This window comes from Zingiber officinale, chromosome 10B (genome assembly GCF_018446385.1).
Source record: "Zingiber officinale cultivar Zhangliang chromosome 10B, Zo_v1.1, whole genome shotgun sequence".
NCBI lineage: Eukaryota > Viridiplantae > Streptophyta > Magnoliopsida > Zingiberales > Zingiberaceae > Zingiber > Zingiber officinale.
In genome coordinates, this window is record NC_056005.1 from 30739823 (window position 1) to 30753650 (window position 13828).

Here is a 13828-nt window from a genome sequence, read left to right on the forward strand (position 1 = left end):
TCTCGGCCGATCGACATGGCCGCAGCTTCCTTCCTTCCTTCTTTCTGAAATATATAAAAAATCACGCGGAGTAAGGGGCGGATGTCTATTCCGTGTTCGGTGGCTCAGCGGAGGGGCTCGGGTGCCAGCTGAGATGTCGGACGGCTGTGATCGAGACGTCACGTCCGGGTGCGGGCCCCGCCGGCCTCTCCCCGTCAGTCAGATATGCCGGGGCACTCCGAGTTCGGTCGTTGAGTTCAGTCGACGCGGGCGGTCGCTGTCGTCCGGTGGGCCCCATCGTCTCCCGGGCATAATGGGCCCTCTCGAGATTCGCGCCCCAACCTTCCCTCGCGCGACAGGCTCTGACTTCGTTGGAAATTTTCAACACGAATGCAACCCCCAATGGATTCTCACGCCATCTGGTAAGCCTTTTCCGTCACAGCAGGCACCCGCGAAATACCCTCCCCGAAGGCCTGGGACCCGCAGGACGACAGCGATGGTGCAGCGTCGGTTTCTTCTAGAGGGGTGCGAGTGCAATTTCTTCTCACCGCTGTGATTTATACGATGGATTCCATAACGTGGGCGCCACGCTGTCGTTGGAAAGTCTAAATCGAGAGGGGAGTAATAATCAGAGTTGTGTCGGATCCCGTGGAAGGCGGAGAACTAGGTCCACTAATCTGAGCCAATGACCGTCTCGATCTCCTTCGCTTCTCCAGCACGATCGGTGCGGTTTCGTGTAGGGTTTGGCCATTTGCTCGCAGAATCTTAGGGACAGTGGATTTAATTATACGGATAACTACTGGCCTTGTCTAACCCGTGCTTTTGGAGAAACACGTAGGTTTAGCCTGACCTTGACAGAGAGACTACAGGAACAATAAGCAGGCAGTCTGTCTGTCACGGAGAGGGAAAGTGAGAGGGGGAAGGGAAGAAGGAGCAGTGCTGGAAGAACTGCATGAAAGAGAGCATAAAAAAGAATTCTGAGATCGGCCGGGGAGTCGAGGACGAGAGGGAGAAAAAGGAAGGATGAAATGAAAAAAAATGCATGGAATATAATATAACGAGAGAGAGTGAGACAGTGGTGGGCCCATCACCCATCCACCGCCTGCTTGGTTGTGTCATACCGTGGCGATCATCATCATCCATTTCATATCTCCTCTCGTCGTCCTTTAGACCAGCTACAGCGCTAACCCTAACTCGTCCCTCCTCTTCCGATCCTCCGCCCAAAACCACCTCTACAGAGCCACCACCCACCGTCGATGAACAAACACCGATCCGAGCTAAAAAATGGTGGAGAGTAAGTTGCACGTCTTCCAGCAATTCCATTTTAGCAGCTTTTGATTACTATAAAACGTTATTTTATATGCATAGATATCTTAGATAAGGTTGCAAGGAAAAGGAGAGACAAGACTCCGAATTCCTTTTCCTTTCAACCTCATCTTTTCCGCGCCTAGCACGCAGAGGCACTTAACTTATTTTTCTTAATCTCCAAACCTTCTTCGACTGCACTGTTCCATTTCCTGTGCGTTGTTACACCCATAAGCGAAGGGAACTTGCCAAGTAGCTACCTAGGGGGTCGTGATGGATCCAATTACGCACCATCTTCCTCCTCCCTTCCACACCCGGGAATTCCAACCCCTCCACCACTTTCAACAACTTGAACAGCAGCAGCTCAAGATGGAAGACGACGACAACGGCATCCCCAGGCTCCACCGAGGCAAGAAGCGCGATCTCGACGAAGAAATACGCGACAAAGGCGCGAACTCCAATTATAACGGTGGGGGCGGCGAATCCAAGGAGGTGCTCCCCACTACCTCAGCGGGGGAGGGCGGCGGCGAGATCATGCGCCGCCCCCGCGGCCGCCCAGCGGGGTCCAAGAACAAGGCGAAGCCTCCGATCGTCATCACGCGCGACAGCGCCAACGCGCTGCGGTCGCACGTGATGGAGGTCGCCGGGGGCTGTGACGTCGTGGAGAGCGTCTCTGAATTCGCGCGCCGCCGGCAGCGCGGCATCTGCGTGCTGAGCGGCGGCGGATCGGTGGTTAACGTCACTCTTCGGCAGCCCGGCACGGCCGGGAGTACGGTGGTGAATCTGCACGGCCGGTTCGAGATCCTGTCGATGTCGGGGTCGTTCCTCCCCCTGCCGGCTCCGCCAGCCGCGAGCGGCCTGGCGATCTACCTGGCGGGTGGGCAGGGGCAGGTGGTCGGCGGGACCGTGGTGGGGGCACTCATAGCGTCAGGCCCGGTCATCATAATGGCTGCCTCGTTTGGGAACGCGGCGTACGAGCGGCTGCCGCTGGAGGAGGAGGAGGAGGCACTGCAGGGGCAGCAACTGGGCGGTGGGCTGGGGTCGCCGGCCGCAATGATGGGGCAATCGCCGCCGCCTCACCAGCAGCAGTTACTTGACGGCAACCCCTCGCTTCTCCACGGACTTCCTGCGAACCTACTCAACAATGTGCAATTGCCTGCCGACCCCTACAGCTGGGCCACCGGCTGCGGCGGCGGCGGCGGCAGCGACGGACGCCCAATCTTCTGATGACAGTACACATGCATTTTCGATCGTAATTAACTGAACTCGAATGGTAGATCAAATTAATTAATTAACTAGCTTCTTGCTTCATCAGCTCCGAAGCTAATTTGTGAGAGAATGAAGCCTGAATGATATCTCATGTGTTCAGGCTTATCTTCTTCTTCTTCTTCTTCTTCTTCTTCTTCTTCTTCTTCTTCGTTTCGGTTTCAACTACTGCATGCTTCTCGTGCCTGTTACTTTCAATTGGTTTCTGTTTCTAGCGTCTCCTCCTTTTGTCTGATCTGATTTGGACAATTACATTACTCCTTGTACATTATTATTCTATGAACGAACTTTGGAGTGATCATCTTCTTGATTTGATGCATGGTAATTAAGCTTAATTAATTTTCAACTTGTGGATAATATACACGCAATCAACAGGGGCTAATTACATATATATCTTATAGATCAGCAACGCGTTGCTTTAGCTCATCGTGTATGCAGTAGCTCCATGCACCTGGACATGTCGGAGATGGAAGAGAAGACAGTAAGTTAACTGAGAAAAGGACGTTGAACAATGTGTACTTTGGCGGTCTCCCCTGCCACTTCTTGAAGTCTTCATGCATCATTATGGTCTCTCATGCATGCCCTTTCATGAGACCGTTTAAAGCTATAGCTAGCTGCTCATTATGCCGATATTATTCTAATGGAGCAAGATGCTCATCGCATCTATATATGATATATCTCTGTGTACATTCGTGTGGTATTTTTGAAATTATTAGTAGATAGTCGACGACATATAACGTATTGCGAAGAGGGCCTAATTAATTCAGTGGAATGGAAGATGCATGTAAATCGGACATCTCCATAGATAGTCTTAATTACAACCGAGAGTTAATCATATAACTATGAATCTCAAGGTCTCATTAGTTCCGACTTAAGTATTTTTATAACATTAATACAAAGCATATAGGGCTGTGCATATTTAATTATTGTATGTTATATATTCAACCCATTTAGGCGTATAAACGTCTATGATCAGCTAAAATAGATTGGATATTGCACAATTTGGGCTTGCTGTGGGCGGAAGGCCCAACAACGACGACAATCTGTAGGCCCAATTAAAGATTGGGTGGGATTGGTGGTTTGTGAGTTAAAAGTCGGGGTGGGAGCGACCGACAGACGGTATCGTTGGAATTGAATGTGCATGCTCTGTTTCGGCATCTACGCCCAGTAAATTCATAATGAGGGAGCCAGTGCATGCGTTCTTTTCCTTGGCTTCTCGCACTACTCTCCCTTCCTTCCAATTACCTTCACATCACTGTTCTCGAAAGGGAGAGGATCTTAGAAAGTGGATGTGTAAATCATGGTATGATAATAAATGAAGTGAATGGAGTGTCACATCATCGGTTATCTGTCCATATACCGCAGCGGAGTTAAGTGCATGCAGCTGCCTGTTGCATCACCACTGATATTAATTATGAATAGTTTTATATATATATAGATATATATATTTTGTTAAAGGGGGAAAAAAAATCAGATATGGATTTAGTGACATCACCGAGATGCATGTCTAATGCAATTAAATTCAGCAATTGCTTTTAGCTGATGAGTTTGGAGTTGATATGGTCTGGTAGGACTATTTTGTTCTACTCATAATTTAGCAGTATGATCTGTGTAGACCATGCTCACTCATCATCAATTTCGGTTTAAGGCTTGCAATTATGTTGGTCACGAGAGAGACATTTTACGCTGAAAAAAAGGATCGATGGTGATATCTTTTGATGATGATATGCCAAATTTTGTCGTCTCTCATTATAAACAATTTCAATCATGCTTAAAAATATCAAAATTAAGAGTATTTGATAATTTAATAGGAAGGTATTTGATAATGCAATTTAAGTGTATTTGTTGTTGGGCAGGTAGCATAAATTAAGGGGATGCTTGAATGCTTAGATAAGGGAAGGTAGCATAGATTGAAGAGAAGCTTAAAGGCCTACAAGAGTAGGTAGTCCAAATCAAGAGATTGCTCGAAGGTCTTGAGGATAGGTAGCATAGATTGAGGAGCACCTAAAGATTTAATTTAAAGATATGTGGACCCTAAATTGTGACTATAATCTTGGATTTATTTTGGTTAATTTGTTTAAGTCTATGATTGCTTAGGTGATGTGGTCATTTATAATTATATAATCAATTAGATAATTATTTATTAATTTAATGACATAGGTCAATCGACTAATTAATAAATTACCATTGAGATTTCAACATTCGAATTATGTATGACCAATTGAAGGCGTGACTTGGTGGACAAAAAGTATTTAGTAATTGAATGTTAAAAATCAAAGGTATATAAAATCTTTGAAAGGAATACAAGAGCTTGGTTAGGATTAAAAGGCTTTGACTTATAATCTCTTGATAAATTAAAATTTTCCAATCGTTCATTTTTATATTAAGGAAGAGATGAGATTAATTAATATTCTATTGAGAGAAAATCCTGATTAAAGGTCAAGTTCATTAAGAGCTTGTGAAATCTCATTGTATCAAGATCAACATCTTGGAATGTTATCATAACTCAATTAGTAGAAGTGAGGTCTCTAAATCATATAAAATATTAACTTTAGCAAGCAATTTTTATTTTGTATTTATTTTTATTGCATTTCGATCACTAATTACAAATGTGCACCCCATCTAACCTTGAATTTGAGTTGTATTGCTAGCAAGAATTAATTATATTACGATATCATCTATTCGCCCCCTCTAGCGAAGCCTAGATGTGTAAACAAGTCAAGTCAAGTTTCATTGTATTCGAACTTGTTCATTTTATTATTCAACTTATCTATTAAAAATCACATCGAGGTTAAACTAAGCTTGAGCTCTTTAGCAAGCTAAGCTCAACTAAAAATATTATTGTCCTTATAATTTAGAATAAATATTTATCTAATACATGAAACTTATATATATTTTTTTATTTTTAACATATTATAAAAAAAAATTAGATTGTGAAATTTTATAAATTACAATATTTTTATGAATATGTTGATTCATATAGTTTGTTTATGAACGTTAATTAACCAACCGAGTTCACTAGTGTTAATTCGAACGTACTTATTTTGCATATAGTTTTACTATTGAATGAATATAAATAAAGTTTAACGAAATGAACAAGAAGTTTGTAGTCAAACGTCCCATTCATTTACAAGCCTACCTAGGTCTTTTAAAATTTTATAATTGCGGGATCATTTTTTATGTAATGAATTTATCTTTTTAATTAACACAGAGTCATGAAACAAGTAATATAGATTAATGGTGTGGGAACAGATATTATATATGTTTTTGTGAGAGTATTATTATAGTTGCTTTCAAACTTAAATTATCTTCATTGTGATAGTGACAATGGTTGGTGTAATCGTTCTCAGGTTAAAAGTGATCAAATTGATTAAGTTCGGATTGATTTAAGTTTGAATTTCAATATTTGATAATATGTGAGAGAGAAGTTAAGTAAGTCAAGTGAGGATCAAATACTTGACTGAAAAATTCTAACTGAAAATAAGGTAACGAAAAGTCTTAATTGAGGTTAGGTAAGATAAAATCCCTAACTAGAGGTTAGGCAACAGAAAGTCCTAATTGAGGTTAGACAATTAGAGGAAATCCTTAGTTGGAAGTTTAATAATGGAAAGTCCTAATTGAAAGTTAGGTAGGTGAGAAATCTACAGAATTACTAGTTCTAACTGAGGTTAAGTAAGGAAAAAAATAATAACAGGAGTTTAGATAATGAAAAGTCCTAACTGAATGTTAGGCAAGTGAGCATTCCAAGTTAGTATTCCTAACTGAGGTTAGGAAAGAGAAGTCTTAACTGGAGGTTAAACAACAGGAAGTCATAGCTAGAGGTTAGGTAGGTGAGAAGTCTATCGAATGATTAATCCTAATTGAAGTTAGACAAGGGAAAAGCTTAATTAGATGTTAGGAAAAAGGAAGTTCTAACAGGAGGTTAGATAAGCGAGAAGCCTATAGAGTGATTAGTCCCAACTAGAGGTTAGGCAAGGGAAAATTCAACGAGAAGATTGACAAGGAAAAGTTCAAGTGGGTCAAAGAGTGACTAGACAATTGGTGATCGAAAATCCAACGAAAAGTTAGCATGCATGGAAAAGTCCAAGTAGTTCAAGAAGGACCGAACACTTGGTGATCAAAATTGACCGAATGCTAGGTAACGAAAAATCTCAATGAGCCATGATTGACTTTAGTATTGGATAAACAAACCTTAAACTTAGATCAAAGTCTAGAGTTGGACAATAATCGATTGACCCAGATAAATTGAAGAAATGAAGTAAGCAGGAAGCAGCTCTTTATCCCTCTAGCCCATATGTTCCTGTCGGGAAGTTGAGAAAACGAATTTGCCGATGTGACGTGTCTGAAAAATTGATCGCATCCCCATGACTCGACTAATGAGTTGTCTCCTGTGTGTGACCAGGTTGTCCGGAGTTCTCTGGTCAACAATACCTGTAGCTAGCGACCGGATTGCTCCGGTCCCTGGTACCTCGATGCTCGAGGCGGATCCCACAAATGTATAAGCAGTCGAATAATAGCAACACAGTGAAATAAATAGATAAGAGGAGTACGACGACGTACCCTGGCCCCGGGGGGCCCTCGGATGGATGGATGAGCTGACTGCGGCGCTGATCGAGTTGTCGCGGCCGGGAAGAGTAGATAGACGTCCACTGGATGAATAACTGGCTCCTGTGGCTCAAAGCCGGACGCGATATGGATCCGTATGACGATACGCGGTCTAACTACAATACCGACTCGCAGGGCGGAATAGAGGCACGAAGGTCGGAGTACAATAACAGCACAAAGGCCAAATAATCTATCGGCTCGCCGACCAGAGTAGACAAATAGTACAAAACCTAAGCATGCAGATGACGATTGCCCGAAGGGTGACGGTGGTTGTCGCGGGAGGCAGTGCCGGTGGCTGATGGAAATGTCGGCGATGACATCTATTGTCGCCGGAGGCAGTGGCAACGGTAGTCGCTGGAGGCGGCGAAGCTGGACGCCGGAGACGACGGCGCTGGACGCCAAAGGCGGTTGTAGCGATGGTCGCACGAGGCGACGATGCTGGTTGCCGGAGGCTGCTGCTGCTGCCGGAGGCGGTTGCGACAACTGTTGGAAGTGACTACGATGTCTCTCGATGGCATCGGCGCTGGAGAAAGGGGGAGGAGACGACGGTGCCGTACATCTAGTGAGGGAGGAGGAGGCGGCGAGCTTCCCTCGCGGCGACGACATGCCTCAGCCAACTGTGGCCCGGATCGAGGATGAGGAGAAGAGCGAGAAGAGAGGAGGCCATCTCACCGGCCAAGGATGACCAGCGCCTGAGACGCGGAGGAGGCACAGTGTCGTGATCGGGGTCGGCGGCGAACTAGGCGGAGGCAGTAGCTCCCCGTCCCTCTGCTCGATGGCGGCGGGAAAGCCAAGCATGATGCCCCTTTTTCCTATTGAAGGCGCTGGAGCGAAAAGGAGGTAGAGTAGAGGAGGGCAGCGCCGGCGCTTCGTCGGGCACCGACGAAGGGTGTGAGAGGGAGAAGACTCCTCATTGACTGGCGACGGCAAAAACATGAACCACCCCCCCCCCCCCCCCCCTCTTCTGTGTGAACAGTGTTCCTTAAAAATACTAAAACCCTCAAGGTGTTAAAAGTCCCAACTGCCCCCTCCTTCTCCTTAATTACCCCCCATGCCCCCCATTTACATTCGAATCACAAGTCTCTCGTTCAAGTCTAGTCGAAAGAGGCACAAGTCCGACTGACTAGACCAAGCCCAAAACAAAATCACTACCGAACGCGGAATCATATCATTTGACTCGTCTTATCATGTCGACCGAGTAGCTGTGGTGATGCCAAGCAAGTGACTCAAGTAATGTTGAGCGATTGACGAGAAATAGTGTGGTCCAAGCACCGAAGATAATGTTAATCAGGTAGAAAGATGAGTGATCGAGGCGAACATGCGATCGAGAAGATGCTGGCCAATAGGTCGTACAATGCTAACCGAGCGGACGAGCGAGCGATGTCGAACGGGTGATGGAGAAAATGTTGACCAATACCTGACGACCACCAGGATGTCGTACAAAACAAGCGCGTGGCAAAGTGGACGACCGGACGTAGGATTAGGCGGCTACTAAAGTGTCGACCGAGCAATGAAAAATAATGCCAAGCGACTGCCAAGCAAGCTATCGGGCGAACGCCCAGTGAGCGCCTGGACAAATACCGAGTGAGAGACGAAGCAGCACAGGGCGGGAGTGGATCCCGAAAATTGAGCGGGAGCATAGCCCGTGAATCGGATATGCACACAAATGAAAGTCATGAGCCGAACGAGCGCATCGCTCGCGAAATCGAACGCGCACGGAAGCGAAAGTCGTGAGTTGAACGGGTGTGTCGCACATGAGCTGCACTGGATTGTAGCCCGTGAGTCGAAGGCGCATGGAAGCGAAGGTCATGAGCCGAACGGGCGCAGAGCCTATGAGATATTCTGCTCCAAAACCAGTAGAGATACTCTTGTTCGTGACCATAGGAGATAGCTCAACCCCGAATGGGGGAGATAAGATGCTCTGATATGCCCCGTGCCCAGTGAAGACTGTACGACCCCGAACGGGGGAGATGAATACTCGTGAAGACTGTGCGACCTCGAACGAGGAGATGGATGCTCGTAAAGACTGCTCGACCCCGAACGGGGGAGATAGATGCTCTGTTAAGTTGATCGGTGAAGATACGGGTTTAAGGTTGCCGCTCGACCCTGGGGTTTAACGTCGCCGCTCGACGATCTTTAGGGCGGAGTTTTTATAGTCGCCGTTTCGACTCTAGGGTTTAACGTCGCCGCTCGACGGTCTTCAAGCCGGGTGTTTATAGTCGCCAGTTCAACTCTGAGATTTAACATCGTCGCTTGACGGTCTTCAAGCCGGGTGTTTATAGTCGCCGGTTCGACTCTGGGTTTAACGTCGCCGCTCGACGGTCTTCAGGTCAGGTATTTATAGCCGCCGATTCGGCTCTGGCTTTTAACGTCGCCGCTCGACAATCTTTTGGCCGGATATTTATAGTCGCCGGTTCGGCTCTGACGTTTAACGTCACCGCTCGACGGTCTTCTAGGCGGGTGTTTATAGCCGTCGGTTCGGCTCTGGCGTTTAACGTCGTCGCTCGACGGTCTTCAGGCTGAATATTTATAGTCGCCGATTCGGCTCTGGCGTTTAACGTCGCCGCTCGACAATCTTCAAGCATAACTCAAACCCGGCTGATCGGCACGGGGTCTTTGACAATGAGCTCACATCTCAGATAATATACGCCCCGCTGATCGGCACGGGGTCTTCGACATCGAGTCCGTGACTCGGATAATATCTGCCCGGTCGATCGGCACGGGGTCTTCGACATCGAGCCCGTGGCTCGGATAATATACGCTCGGCCGATCGGCACGAGTCTTCGACATCGAGCCGCTCGGATAATATACGCTCGGCCGATCGGCACGGGTCTTTGACATCGAGCCCGTGACTCAGATAATATACGCCCAGCCGATCGGCACGGGGTCTTCGACATCGAGCCCGTGACTCGGATAATATACACCCGACGATCGGCACAGGGTCTTCGACATCAAGCCCGTGCCTCGGATAATATACGCCCGACCGATCGGCACGGGGTCTTCGACAATGAGCTCACAGCTCAGATAATATACGCCCGGCCAATCGGCACGGGGTCTTCGACATCGAGCCCGTGGCTCGGATAATATACGCCCGGCCGATCGGCACAGGGTCTTCGACATTGAGCCCGTGGCTTGGATAATATACGCCCAGCCGATCGGTACAGGGTCTTCGACATCGAGCCCGTGACTCGGATAATATACGCCCGGTCGATCGGCATGGGGTCTTCGACATCGAGCCCGTTCCTCGGATAATATACGCCCGACCGATCGGCACGGGGTCCTTGATCCTGGAACTAGTGCAGATCATATAACTGAAAGAGAAAAAATAATACAAAAACTGACCTGTCGACCAACAAAGGATCAGACTCAGTTTCTCGACTCCCGAATACCTGTGAAGTAAGGAGAATGACACATTCGTCGAAACCTACTGAGGTCATGAGGATGGTAGAATTTTCCGATGTCGTCCATCTTCACGTTCCAAATCAGGTGCGTTCCACAGACGACGCTAAATATGTTCCTGTCGGGAAGCTGAGAAGACGGATCTGCCGATGTGACGTGTCTGGAAGGTTGACTGCATCCCCATGACCCGATTGATGAGTTATCTCCTGTGTTGACCAGGTTGCTCGGAGTACTTTGGTCAACAATACCTCTAACCAGCGACCGGATTGCCCCGGTCCCTGGTACCCCAATACTCGAGATGGATCCCACAAATGTATAAGCAGTCGAATAATAGAAACACAGTGAAATAAATAGATAAGAGGAGTACGACGACGTACCTTGACCCGGGGGGGGGGGGGGCGCCCTCGGATTGATGGATGAACTGGCTGCGGCACTGATCGGCTCGTCGCGGTCGGGAAGAGTAGATAGACGTCCACCAGATGAATAACTGGCTCCTGTGGCTCAAAGTCGGACACGATATGGATCCGTATAACGATACACGGTCTAACTACAACACCGACTTGCAGGCCGAAATAGGGGCACGAAGGCCGGAGTACAATAACGACGCAAAGGCCAAATACTATATCGGCTCGCCGACCAGAGTAGACAAATAGTACGAAACCTGAGCATGCAGATGACGGTTGCCGGAAGGGTGACGGTGGTTGTCGCCGGAGGCGACGCCCACAGGAGGCAGTGTCGGCGGTTCCTGGAAATGTCGGCGATGGCATCTGTTGTCGCCGAAGGCAGTGGCGACGGTAGTCGCTGGAGGCAGCGAAGTTGGACGCCGGAGATGATGGCGCTGGACGCCGAAGGTGGCTGTAGCGATGGTCGCACGAGGCGATGGCGCTGGTCGCCTGAGGCGGCTGCCGGAGGTGGCTGCGACAACTGTTGGAAGTGATGACGATGTCCCTCGACGACGTCGGCGTCATAGAAAGGGGGAGGAGACGACAGTGCCGTACATCTAGTGAGGGAGGAGGAGGTGGTGAGCTTCCCTCGTGGTGGCGACATGCCTCAGGCAACTGTGGCCCGGATCGAGGACGACGAGAAGAGAGGAGGCCATCTCACCGGCCAAGGATGGCCGGCGCTGGAGACGCGGAGGAGGAGCAGTGTCGTGATCGGGGTCGCGGTGAACTTGGCTGAGGTCTGCCGCGTTTACATCCGGATCACCATACATATCCTAACACCAACATCATGGATTTTATACTGTATGGGTGAACAAGTATATATTTGATACTAATATTGTTAAGAATTTCTCTTGGATATTTTTCTATGTATGTAACCAAGTGATATATGTACTTAGAGAAAAATAATTAACATTTGTAATATTTGTACACATATAATTAACTTTATTTATTATTTTATATATTATTGTGATGTATGAGATGTATAGCACACATGTTCGACCACTTTAATCCGTCATTGTCATAGTCTAATATACAATCCAACAAATTAATCAACTATATAGATAGTAAGTACATCACGAAAATGATCGGTTCATCTAACGAAAAAAGAAGAAGAAGAAGATGTTTCACTTACTCGTACGCCCCTGTCCACAGCATTTATGTACATTTATCTTCGTATTTATTTCAATACAAAATTAAATCCCATAATAAATCAAAACAAAAGGTATTTATTTCAAGTATAATTATTCAACGGAGTTGGTACAACAATGGCGTGTTTTTTCCGAGTGGATCGGGAAGTTCGGTCTACGCCCGTACGACAAGCCTATGGGGACTTGACACATGCAGTGGCTGATTCCTCTTATAGACGTGTCAAATATTTTGCCTCAAAAAGTAGGATCGCTTTATTCTACTTTTTACTGAGGAAAAAAAAAATAAAAGAAAAATATTGTATTCGTGGGTTCATATTGATTGCAATTCCAATTTGCTTTTTGTCGTCACACGTGTAACTCGATGTTTAGGGCATCGATTGATCCTCATGTTTATATTATCAGAGAAAAGTATGAAAAGAGAAAGAAAAGAAAAGAATTAATGAATGGAAACTAATGGTCTAGGTACAGAGTATGGATTTGTAATCCAGTAATCGGTTGTTATAATCGACACATCAATTATAGATAATATATATATATTAATAATTCAAGTGTTTTAGAGTTTTGTCCGAATAATTTTGAAAGTAGACAGCCTTTTTTTTTTTGTTGTTATAAACAGTATGATTAGTTTGCATTGCTGCTTCCTGCTTCGAGAAAACTGTCGAGGAGAAGGAATGCATTGGTGTAATCCAGTCTGGAAAGGCTAGAGAATAAGATTGTGTTTAGGTTTGATTGTATAATCATTTTCTTAAAATTGATTATATTTTTTAATGCATTTTTTTTTTTATCAAACCCTTAAAAAAGGGCTCGTAGAGCTTATTACTCAATAACCCAGTTCGCGAAGCATAAGCCTCCATGTGTGACTGGCCCAAGCACGATCGACTAATCGAGTTCCAGGTGCTAAAAGCCCGGCGCAGGTGTGCGAATCTAGGGCGCGCCCGCCCGCCCGCCCGCTGCCTGCAAATCTTGATGCTGGAGATTTCGCTACTTCTCATTAAAAGACTTTGTGATCGTGCGGACGTCCGCGTTAGTGCATCTGGTGCATGCAGTACCGAAGCTAGGCTGGTCACTTACCTACTACCACTACTACTACCACCACCAGTCTTCAATACGCTCTCTATTTTGCTGAGGCATTCGTCTAACCAGACGAGTCAAAGCTTCTTCTCTTCTACAGTCTCGAAAATGATCGCCACATGGACTTAAATTTCCTACCTCACCTTTGCTTATTTTCCCCTTCTTCTACCTTCTCCTTCTCCTCCTTCTTCTTCTTCCTGACTGATATCTGGTATATATCTACTTCTCTCTGACACTGCAGTACAGGTGCTTATTGTGCTGGGCGAAGGCGTTCACAGTCGCCTCGATGCATTATTTGGGCGAGTGATTGGGATGCATCCCCTTTTGCGATGTTAGAGGCGGAAGTGGAAATATGAGCAGACGGCTAAAAGCTCATCATGCCATGCTGAAAAACTAGGAAGGTTGTAACCTTGTGATATGGAGTTTCGTGTTCAACGCATGGGAGGAGGAGGAGGAGGAGGAGGAGGATTTGTTTGTGGGATTTCATAAATATTGCCGGGGGAAAGGTTGATTTTTTTTTCTTTTTCTTTTTTTTTTTATGCTTTTGGTGGCGGCGGTTGTTGGTGGAGGGAATTGTTCAAGGGAGATTGCGTGCTTGGGTTATTGATTTGG

General features: G+C 46.4%; 1 protein-coding gene across 1 annotated transcript; it reads left to right on the forward strand.

Annotated features, from left to right (window-relative positions):
- Positions 1-577: 577 nt before the first annotated feature.
- Positions 578-2862, forward strand: LOC122029957 (AT-hook motif nuclear-localized protein 22-like). The gene is made up of 2 exons (XM_042589102.1): positions 578-1273; positions 1348-2862. The coding sequence occupies exon 2, from the start codon at positions 1558-1560 to the stop codon at positions 2509-2511; it is 954 nt and encodes a 317-aa protein (XP_042445036.1). The 5' UTR covers positions 578-1273; positions 1348-1557; the 3' UTR covers positions 2512-2862.
- The last annotated feature ends 10966 nt before the right edge of the window (positions 2863-13828 follow it).

What these genes read in the sequence shown, in the direction of transcription:
- LOC122029957 (XM_042589102.1), top strand. Translation starts at nt 1,558, where the DNA reads ATGGATCCAATTACGCACCATCTTCCTCCTCCCTTCCACACCCGGGAA.